At 42.9% G+C, this 11,484-nt stretch overlaps 1 protein-coding gene across 1 annotated transcript in view; it reads right to left on the bottom strand.

Annotated features, from left to right (window-relative positions):
- Nucleotides 1-260: 260 nt before the first annotated feature.
- Nucleotides 261-11,484, bottom strand: part of nell2a (neural EGFL like 2a) — a 202,852-nt gene continuing 191,628 nt past the window's right edge. Inside the window, exons 18-19 of the mRNA XM_079500915.1 lie at nucleotides 3,439-3,663; nucleotides 261-1,475 (exon numbers count right to left, since the gene is read on the bottom strand). Of these exons, the coding sequence (XP_079357041.1) occupies nucleotides 1,434-1,475; nucleotides 3,439-3,663 (267 nt within the window). The 3' untranslated portion in view covers nucleotides 261-1,433. The remainder of the gene's footprint in view (nucleotides 1,476-3,438; nucleotides 3,664-11,484) is intronic.

Below are 11,484 nucleotides of genomic sequence, written 5' to 3'. Positions count from 1 at the left end.
GGGTTCCCACCCAGAATGGGTTAAGGTCCTTTCAGATGGGCAGCGACTGACGCACCTAGTAATGCATTTTCAATGAGAGGCATGCGTTTATTTTGGACGTGCGGAGAAGGGGTTGAGGGCCGACAACACCAAGCGTATTTACATGGGTCCCGTGAAATTGTCGTGCGCGTGCTCGTCACACGCTCGCGACTGACTAGACCTGGATTGTGTTGAGCTTTTTCTTTTTATGCCACACATCCCTTGCCCCTCATGAACCACCCTGGGCAAGACCTACGCTGTAGAGGCTATCATTTGTTTGGGCTGAAGTTGCGGGATTTTAGCGGAAGTATCCCCCAAGGAAATTACGTTGATGCTTTACAAATCAGTTTACATTCTCCGCGAATGAAACAAGTGTTGTGATTGGTTGGGAAAATATCGTATCCGGGGGAAATACATCTGACGGATGTTCCGGACGATACATCCGCCGATAGCTTCTCTGCCTTACGTTGTGACCAGGCTTTTCTTTCCGCAGATAGGTAAGCCTGGGACCGAGGCTACTCATGAACAGACCTGGAGCAGACCTGTCACTGATCCAGGGGACAACGTCTGTGTCACACGCTCCCAGTCTGAAAGGACCTTTAGGTGGGGTGAGGCTGATTCCCACACAGGGCAGTAGACCAGGTGCACACGGTCACAAGTCTGTGTTGTTTGCGATGAACATCATGACACTCTGAACTGTCCCTGATGTGGAGAGCATCACACATCTGGTACTCTGAGCCATCCATTCCCACCGGTGGGGCAGCGCGCGAGGAAGCTGTGAGTGCAGGTCCCACTTGCAAAGCATGACACCAAATAATTGGTAAAACACTAAGTACAAAGTAAACCGTTGATCAAAGCCAGAACACAATCGATCCGTTTGATCATTAAAAATAAGCATGCTCTGAACGTGCACGGTCTGGCTGCCCGTGTTGAAGTGGTCAGATGGGTGGCCCGCCAAGCGCTGTTTTCAAGTGTGCTCTGATCCAGAAAAGGTTGAGAACCGCTGGGCTTTAAGCAGTTTCGAACAAATGCAGAAATAAGGATTTGCAAATCGTTGCTGTCGGGCAAAAATCTTGTATCTCCGTGCTTCAAAATGTTATGTTTTTTAGTTTTTTCATAAATCAAAAGACGCTACAAGAGTGTAGCACAAAATAGTAAAAATAGCATGTCTACAAGCTCACAACATATCGTATCGAGCTTATACATCGGGCTATTTTCCCCATTTTTTAAATGCCATAAAAAAGGAAGATTTTGATTGGACATACAAGGTTTCCACCCGACCTCGTGTTTGACTCAGGCCTGTGAGGAGGAGAGTGAAGAGACATATGGTGTGTGTTCATTTTCTATTCTTCTCTTTTTTTCTTCTTTTCTTTACATGGAGGATGCTGTACAGGGTCGCTTCAGATCTGCCACCACTAAAGGCACATGGGGTCCACCGAGCAACAGATGTGTCCGTTCTGAAAGAAACAAAGCAAGAGGGGAAGTTGAAATAAAATTTGTCGTTTATTGACAACTTTATTGATCCTGTCATTGACGGCCCTGAACGTCAGACCAAATCTAACATTTAAATGCCACATTGACGACGTCCCCAGATGTCAGTTTTCAGTGATTACGTTAGATCGCGCTCTTGACTAACCAGTGTTGTTTTTGTCGACTAAAACTAAGACGAAATTTTTTCGTCGACTACCTCTTTTCACTGACGAAAACTAAATGAAAACTAAGCTATGATGACTAAAATGTTAGGAGGGGACTAGTGGACAAGATATCCAGTATGATATCCAGTATGGGAAATGGGTGCCAAGACTAATTTTATCACTCGTACCTCGTAGACTAAATAAATGTTGAAAGAGGAAAAACGAAAGTCTAAATGTCATGCAGACCTTGACCCTGAGACAACCACCACCTCCCAGGGCCTCTCATAGTATACTGTAACATTTCACACAGCTGCATACCGATTGCAGTTTGACATTTAGAATTGTGGAGGGCACCAGCAGATGCAAGGCAATGATGATAGTCTACTGAGAATACAGAACGTTGAAACCTTGTACGTCTATATTTCAACTGTTATCAGTTTGTTGTAAATTAGCGGTCTCGCAAAAGCAGCGGAAATAGACGGTCTTGTAGATCGTGTAGATATTTTGGAAAACATTTTGAAAGAGAAAGCAGTTAAGTGTGTCTTGGTGGTTTTCTAAATAGTGAACCCACGAAAAGTATAAACAAGATCTTGTGACTAAATAATAACTACAGTGTGTTATAACCACTCTGTTCCTGACATACTTTCTAGTTTCTATTTCTATTTGAGGATTGTTTAAGTTTACAGTGAGATCCTCGTTACTTCATATTTATTTCAGCATAGTTCAAACAGCAGTACCGTATATGATACAGTCGTTAATTAATATTTATATTTCAGGATGGTTCAAACAGTCAAACAGCACAGTAGTGAGACCGGATTTTAGTGGTTGTTTTTAACTGAAGCAGATTCATAATTCAGAGAGACTAGTCTGTGCAAACATTATGTTTGTGCATGCATGCGTATGGAGGGAAAACGTCTGAAGGAAACATACGCGTGTGTGTGTGTGTGTGTGTGTGTGTGTGTGTGTGTGTGTGTGTGTGTGTGTGTGTGTGTGTGTGTGTGTGTGTGTGTGTGTGTGTGTGTGTGTAGGTGTGCAGGCCACATTAATTCCTTTTCATTCCTTTCCGCTTCATTGCTCTCCGCTCCCCTCATTAGTTATTCATATTTTGTATTTGATTGGTTCGGGCAATATCACGCAACGCCATGTGGTCGGCATATCAGAAGTTGCTCACTGGCAGTCAGGATGTGAAGCTCAATTCTCAGCCTAGTCCAAGTCTTGAAAATATCTCTAGCCAGGGATCGCCAGATAAGAAGATTTATGTAAAACAAAAAAATCTAAATTACATTTTCAATATTTTTGAAACATCTGATGTACTTAAGCTCAGAGTAAATTTGCTCGCATGCCCGCATTTTTTATTGTATTAGAACAAAAACAACAAATACTGCTTCTCGAGCAATATTAATTTATCTTTTACTTTTCTTTTTTCCTCGAAAAAAGCCTGACAAGGGGAGGGAGAACAGGGTGTAAAATAAATTTGAGTTTGAAGTAACAATGGGGGTTTGTATAGGAAAGGGGGGGGGGGGGGGGCAGCTAAAATTAATAACAAATATCTAAATACTGAATCAAGCATGCTAAAAACTGTCTGGGGTGTTCACATAAGCCTGGGTAGACGATGACGATGACCCACATCTTTTTTTTAAGTGAAATATCCTGTTGCTTATCAGTTATTGTTTGCAAATGTGGGTTTGGATATATTTCCGGCTAATCACCCAGCCCTAACGTGAGCTCCATGTCCAGCCCTAACATGAGTCCATGGGTGTTGGGTGGTGCATGCTGGCTGGGTTACCTTGCACTGACAGAGGGTGCACTCGGTGCCGTGTTTGACCCAGGAGGCTCCGCTGAAGCGTGGGATGCCGTGCTCGTCGGTGCAGGTCTTGGTGATGTCGTTGCGGATGGTGTCTGCCTGGCAGGGGTCGCTCACACAGCGGGGGCAGCACTCGCCCTCCGGGACCACTGTGAACTCACAGTCTACGGGCGGGCAGGACAGAGGCCAGCAGTCCACCTGCCCCTGCTGTGGTACGGAGGGAGGGAGGGCGACAGAGAGGGACAGTTTGAGATGGACACTGACTGTGGTACGGAGGGAGGGAGGGCGACAGAGAGGGACAGTTTGAGATGGACACTGACAAAGCTAAATTATAGTACATTGCTTAGCATTGATCGGTCGACGGTTTGTTTTGCTAAAACTTGAGAGCTGAGAACAAGGCCTAAGTAAGTTGCTATCTGCTTTTTGGAAATTTGCAAGCAGTACAGGTCACAGCTGCAGAAGTAAGAGATAGCCTTTGTTTTACGACACAAGCTTGCTTTAGACAAAATCTATGAGTTTATTGTGAATCAGTCAGTCTATCTACTGTATCTGTGTGCTTTACTGGTGTATGATATACGATGTGTATGTTGTGTGAGTGTGAATGTTACCACGCTGTAAATAAATCTTTCTATCATCATTTGCATCTGAGTCCAGGAACTATCTGATATTTTGACTGTGACCCCAATCTATGTACACTGTGTTCATTTAACTCTAAAGGCCTTTTCAGACAGAGAGCGAGTTACATGCCTTGGGAAATGGTAATTCATTTTCACCTGCACTGAGGCAGGCGATTATTTGGCGATTATTTGGCAGAGCAGTTGAGCTGCGGTGAAATTGTCCCGTGCGTGCTCGTTTCATGCACACGCCCGCAGGCAGATAGAGATGGATTGTGGTCAGCTTTTTCTTTTTTTTAACAGGCCTTAATAGTGTGCAAACAGAACCAAATGCTACACACACTCAGACCCCCTTTCCAACGGTTGGTTCCCAATGGGAACCGGTTCAGCTCTTTTTGTTTTTTAGTCCATGAGCCAGAGCTCCACAATAGGTGGGCAAACTATATAGACCTATATTAAATTCTTTATAGGATCAATACAAGTAAATTAATACATGATAACCCTTCCACAGTAGTAGCTTTTTCATATTTTCGATTATTTTGCATATTTTCCTACATAATGCCTCATTTGCATATTTAAAAAATTAAAATTTGTAATACAATAAATCATTGTCTTCATGTAAGTACTCAATTGGGGGAGTTTCATGAGAGTTACGAAGCCGTTAAGGGCACGTTTGGTCCAACAGATCTGATGTTGAATTTAGTACTTGAATTGCACTGTTTATAGCACTTTAAGAGACAATAGGACAATGACCATTCACACCTAGTGTCACCCATAATCAGTGGGATTGGACCCATCTGTGAGTGCTTATAGAATTTGATTTGTTTGAACTTCAACTTGATGCCAACATTGTTCCACCTCCCCTTTTCCCTGTTTTTAGATATTGTTAAACCGTATAGGAAATAAAATTGATATTAATTGCAAGTAAGAAGTTGTCCCCGTCTGATGGTATTCGCACTACTACACCTGATGTTGAGAAGTTGAGAACCAGTGAGTTAGACAGATGGACAGAGATCTCAAACCGCATTGACCAAGCGGTTGGGACAGACAGACAGACAGACAGACAGACAGACAGACAGACAGACAGACAGACAGACAGACAGACAGACAGACAGACAGACAGACAGACAGACAGACAGACAGACAGACAGACAGACAGACAGACAGACAGACAATATTCAAACAATATGACTTCCTTGGAAAAGCAATCCGTTTGGTTTCCCATTCCTCATCAGGTTTTTTTTTTTTTTTTTTTACAGTATGCAAATATACACAGCATACATTTGCATGCGAGATGGGCTGCCTGTCTGATCACAACTTCATGGTGGTGGTGGGGGGGGGGGGGGGGAGTTATCAGGGTATCTGGGAGACGTACAACTTCCTGCACAGTCAGCAGAACACAACAACAAAAGCATTTTTTGGTAAATGATCCTGCTGCTTTTCTTAATTCACTTGTGGTCCCTCCTCTCTCATTGTTGTTCCCATATTAATCTCTGCACACTACACGCCTGCAGCAGACGAAGCCATATTGGATTTCAATTGGCCAGAGAAAACAGGTCATATATTTGAGGTTTCGACTTTATAGATCCTCTGGCTCAGCTATACGTGTGCCCTGCAAGCCCTGACCCACTTCTGCTTCACTTTCATCCACTGCAGTCTTGCTTTCCTCGACTAAAAACCAAGGTGAAAATTTTTCGTTGACTACCTTTTTTCACTGACGAAAACTACATGGAAACTAAATGAAAACTAAGCTATGATGACTAAAACTAAGACTATATGTTGACAATTTCGTCAACAGATACAAACTAGAGTAAAATGTTAGGAAGGGACTAGTGGACAAGAGATCAAGTATAAGTAAAAGACAAGTCATTTTACACTTGGTTGCATGCTGAAAATATTTTCAGCAAGTATAAAATCAGCCATTATGATGGCATCAAGGCCCGCCAAAACACATTTTAGTTGACAAAATCACCTGTAGATTTAGTCGACTAAAATCTTATGACATTTAGTCGACTAAAACTAGACTAACACTAATACATTCCAGGTGACTAAAATGTGACAAAAACTAAGTGAAAACTATTCAAGAGACTATGACTAAAACTAAAATAGAAATTTGCTGCCAAATGTGTTGCCAAAAACAACACTGATCCTTGGGAAATAAAACGTCTAGCTTGTAGATTATCCTATACACATACTAGGTACTGCATCTACCGTTTTGTCTAATTTGTGCCCTTTCTGCATGCCCTGGTTGGGTTGTTTTTTAATGTGTTGAATTCTGAACTAGCATTTATATTATAATTTTTTACCAAAGAGCACCTTCCTAGGTCTTACTGGGGACAGAACGGAACTGTACCATTGGCGGAGTGTTACGTTTTTTCCTCTGAAGGCGAGGCGAAGGGCTGCGTAGCCCTCGCATACACACGGAAAAATTTAGCACAATCTGAGCACAGCAGCCAAGCTCGGTGTAGCCGGGTTCGATACACATACTATACTATATATAAAGAAGAAAAATAGGTTGTGCATCAACAATGGGTTTTCTCTCAGTGGAGTACTAGACCTACAATTAAGTATAATATCAAAAAAAAGGAATAAAAGAAAATAATCCCTAAAAGGTTGCACATCCCAAATTTTAAATCAATAGAGAACAAAGCACTCACATTTCCACATTTGTTTTATTGGCACACGCCAATAAACCAATGCGTACACATTGTAGCTAAGAGCCTTCATCAGATATACATGTGTATCGTCTCGGTCGGGTGAAAACCTCATATGCCCAAAACAGTTACATTTCAGGATTCAAATAAAAAGATATCGGCAGATCGAGAAGCTTCGTGCCGCGTTCCGAGCTTATAGATCCGCTACTTTTGATGCTTGTGTGTGAAGCTGTAGAATGATCAAGTACGGCGAAAAAACACAAACTTTTAGAATTATGGAGATAAGAGGTTTCTGCCCGACAGCAACGATAATACACTTCTGCAAAACTATAAATCAGGCTGTACGTCACGCTCCCTCTCACGCACACTTGTACACACTCACGTGCGCCACGCACACACTCCCTCATTTACTCTATGCTCTTTTATACTCTGTGTCACACGTGCACAAAAACAACGAGACTGGATCTTGATGCGTGCCTCCCTCCCATCTGGGGGATATGTAATATCACTGAAAATCATCTGGCTCAGCGTTTTCTCTGATGTTGTAATAAATTAGAAGGAGGCCCTCGTCGGCCCTTGCCGCCGCGCAGAGTGTAAACATTTCAAAGAAGGAAACACCTTGATTGGCACTCTTTGCCCGTGCAGCCGGAGGGAAGGGGATTCGACGCGGCCGTATACTACGTCGTGTCTGTTTCATGTAGATTTTTGCAAATGAGATTTGCAAATGAGAATGTGAATTTCAAAAACAATCAGTCACTCTCTCAGCCACAGTCCACAGTCCACACGGGAGGGCGTATATGGAGCTAGAATGCGATCAACCCTCATGGAAATCAAGTCTGTGATATTCCAGAAAGCTCCAAAACGTGAATGCAAAATGTCGTTTTTGCATTCAATTTTCACGGTCTCCGAATGCACTGAAATCCATTTTTTCCCTGATTTGCATAGAAGGAATAAGGCTAAGGGAAGGTACCTAGTGTAGGCCATATATACAGTATCACTGCATGCTATGCCCACATTAAAAACCAGTGACATTTACACAAAGTTTTGTGTGGTAATCAGCTTGCAGCATAGCCAATTTCATACATTTATGCAAGCTGCGTACTGCAGGTTAAACCATGTTCCTTACTTTATAATAGCGGGACATGAATTAAAATCAGACGACCAAGCCTAAGAGCATTGTTCTTTGTTCTCTGGCAATTCGATTAAAAAGATATCAAAAACACTGGCGCCCAGCGGCTGCAAATTCTGCAGAAAAAAAGGCCTTATTGTTGGTATCAGTGGATCACACACATAGCTGAGAAAGGGACCCGGGCCGCAACCAAAGATAAACTTGACTCTTGGGTGAGTGCTTTGCCCCTCCTGCCACTGTATATTTTAAGGCTCTCTGCTGAGAGCGTGTGCCGCTGTGGCTCTGCAAAGTGTAACGGCATTCAAGGTTCATTTCACGTTCCTGTCACGCTACTGAAGCCTGTGCACCGTATCTTGCAGCACCATTCCCCTCCAACCGCCTGCCGCTTACACAGTTGGCCGGGAGGAGTAGGACGGAGGCTCTATACGTCCTCCCAGTGGAGGTTCCTCACTGACATGTGAGTTAGTAGACAACACAGACAGTGTGCATCTCTCTTCTGTATGTGTATGTGGACACTATGGCTGAGATTTACAACGTCTTAAAATCAGGTGGTATCCTATAATCAGCTCAAAGCGTGACCACTTTATGCGCCCTCCGTATTATTATTATTATTATTATTATGGCTTACCACTTTCCAGCATATTTTAGCATTGGGGGACTGTCCATATGTTAATTATAGTCGCTTTGCGCTATCTGCAATTATGCCCCTTGACCTAAAAAGACTCATTACACCTGGGTCTGACCACCTTAAATGCAAAAAGCAATGGTTGATTTGACACAAGAGCGATGCCGTGCCTGCTCAGCAGTGTTGCCATGTCTGTTTATTATAAGCGACTTTGGGCTTCTTTTTCTGTAAAGTTGCTTGTACAGTAAGTACTGGTAGTTGTGGTTGCTTTTCTTGTTTCTAATGTGCTTATTTAGGCTTTTCTCCTAATGTTGTTTAAACCAGTGATTCTCACAGAGTGACATTGCCATGTCAAGGACCCCCAGATGAATGTATTTGCCCAACTAAGGACCCTAGATCTAAAACATATTTTGGGCCAGGGACCCCCATGACAGATTTGTGTTTTTAAATGTTTCAATAAAATGTTTCAAAAATATTCCACAATTGTCCTTTTGAAAATAGCAGATCTACAAGCTCACAATGCATCACATCGCGGCGCGTTGTGAAGCAGATCTACAAGCTCACAATGCATCACATCGCGGCGCGTTGTGAGCTTGTAAATGGGCACCAGTGCCACATTGGCACAAAGGAGGGTGACCACTGAGTATTGTTGGTTTCAAATAAACTATGTTTAAACATCTAGTCAAATAAATGAAGTACACAGCATATTCTATACATTCATTAGAACTATTAACTCTGAATGGGGATATGTATAATATAATGATCATTATAACAATGTGCAAGAACATATTTAAAAACAAGAACTGTATATTTGTGGATAATCAAAATATTTTGGAATTTTTAATGTGGTGTCATTCAAATGAATCTTGATATGACACACTGACGATCTATAGAAAATAAAAACATGGCACTTCATTTAAAAAAGGTTGCAGCCCCCCCCCCCCCCCCCCCCCCCCCCGGTATAAGGGCTTATTTTGGGATTCTTTTTTATAGACCTGGTTACTTATTTCTCTGAAAACTGGCAACACCGCTCCGCCGTGCTGCGGACTGCTCCGCGCAGCACGGCTTTCTGTGGCCAAAACTCATTTCTCAACCGTTTCTTTAAATGTAAAATTCTCCTTAGGAAGTTTGCTTTCATTCATCGTACCCGATTCTATTGTTATTCAGTCAAACGCTATCAAGCGAAATGTTCGGGTTAGACGATTTTGGCCTGGGGGTTGACCGCACGACCGGGCCTCGCCGAACCTGACTGCTTGTCCAGCGCAGTACATTCTCATCAGACATGATATTTTGCTAAAGTGTAGGCTATTATAGGCTATAGCTATAAGCTCTGTATCTGGTTAATTGCGGGAGGATGCGGGATTCGCGGGGGCCCTCTGGTTTTATCTGTCGTCGAGTGACTGTGTAAAAAATCGTCCATCGATCATCTGACAGCCCGGGCCCCCAAGAGGTCCGGGCCGGGGGGAGACCACCCCCCCTTCCCCCCCGGTAGCTCCGCCCCTGTGTGGCATTTCAAAGGCTTATAGTTATTCATTTATGAATCAAATTAACTAGAATAAATATTTTCACGGCTGTTTTCCCATGCTTAGAACAGAAACAAATTGTGAAACAAACGAAGTGATGTGTGCGCGTAATACCTCTCCCTCCCTCCCTATCGCTGCCATGCTGTCATGACTTTCCAACACTGCAAGTTACTTTAATAACCACAAAAAATAGACATAGGCCTACACGCTATGCACATCATGACAGCTTGTAGATCTGTTCTTTTGAGGCACAAAGGAGACAGCAGTGCAATAGGAATTATGTTATGGTCATGTCTATGGTGCCTGCATGCAGAAATAAAATGGTGCAACATGAGTATATTGTCATTATTTGTACACCATTGTGTGTGTGTGTGTGTGTGTGTGTGTGTGTGTGTGTGCGTGCGTGCGTGCACGCGTGTTGTGTGTGTGCACGCCCGGCATGTGCACGTGCCTGTAGGAGGCATGCATGTAGGCATGAATGCCTCCGTTGCCATATGACAAGCAAAGAAAGCACTATAAAATGTGCCTTCCTCATGCGTTATGCACCTATGCCTTACAAATATAAAAATATAAAAATATAAAAGGTCAGCTAATTTTCCGGCGGCCTGCGCTTCTCCCCCGCCACCAACCAACTCTGAGCTGCAGTGGGTTTTCCTACCCGTGCCCTACAATGGTACAGTTGGAGGCCATCGATATTGTCCTTTTCTTTTTGCTGAGGTTTGCGTGATCTGCGCAAAAGGACAGTTAACCCATTTTGGGCGGGAACCCCTTTTGGTGTTTTAAACATTATGTTATAATTTAGCTATTGAAAAATAGCAGATCTACAAGCTCATAGCGCGCCACCGAGTGGCGCGCTACGAGCTTGTAGGTCTGCTATTTTTGAAAAATCGTGAAAATATTTATTTCAGAAAACAGAGGATTTAGAAGGATTTTTTTTAAATTTTGAGGTCAGGCCTAAATGGGTCAAATGATAAGGGACAATATCGGTGGCACCCAACTGTATGCTGTAAGACCCAAGTAGCACCCTTTAGGGTCTGCCCTTAAGGACACCCCTCACAATGCGGTGCATTTCTCTGCTCCTCAGACCATAGCAGCACCAGTGAGACTGGGAGCCAGCCAACTCCTATTCATATGCTAATGCCTCAAGCAGAATGCAGTAAAAGTAGCAATACCACAAAATTAAAGGGCATGTATTCTAAATTTGACTCGATTAAAAGTGAAGGTATTTTGGCGTGAAAATCTACTTACAGTACGAAAGTAAGAAAGTGTCTTAGTTTGTCTTAGAACGTAGATGGGCTGTTTTCAAATAGCCAAAGTATAAAATAAGGCTTGAGTGGTATATGTTTGTATTAATAATCTACATCTGCAGAGTATAGTGAGTAGTGAAGTGACTAAAGTTTGCCTCTGAGGTAAACATTGAAGTAGAAGAAGGGATAGACACTGGAGCAGCTTGGACAGTTCAAACCCTTTTTATCCAGGTGCT

This window comes from Electrona antarctica (assembly GCF_951216825.1).
Source record: "Electrona antarctica genome assembly, chromosome: 5".
NCBI lineage: Eukaryota > Metazoa > Chordata > Actinopteri > Myctophiformes > Myctophidae > Electrona > Electrona antarctica.
Note: the sequence above shows the minus strand (reverse complement) of the source record. Positions and strands in the feature narration are given on the sequence as shown.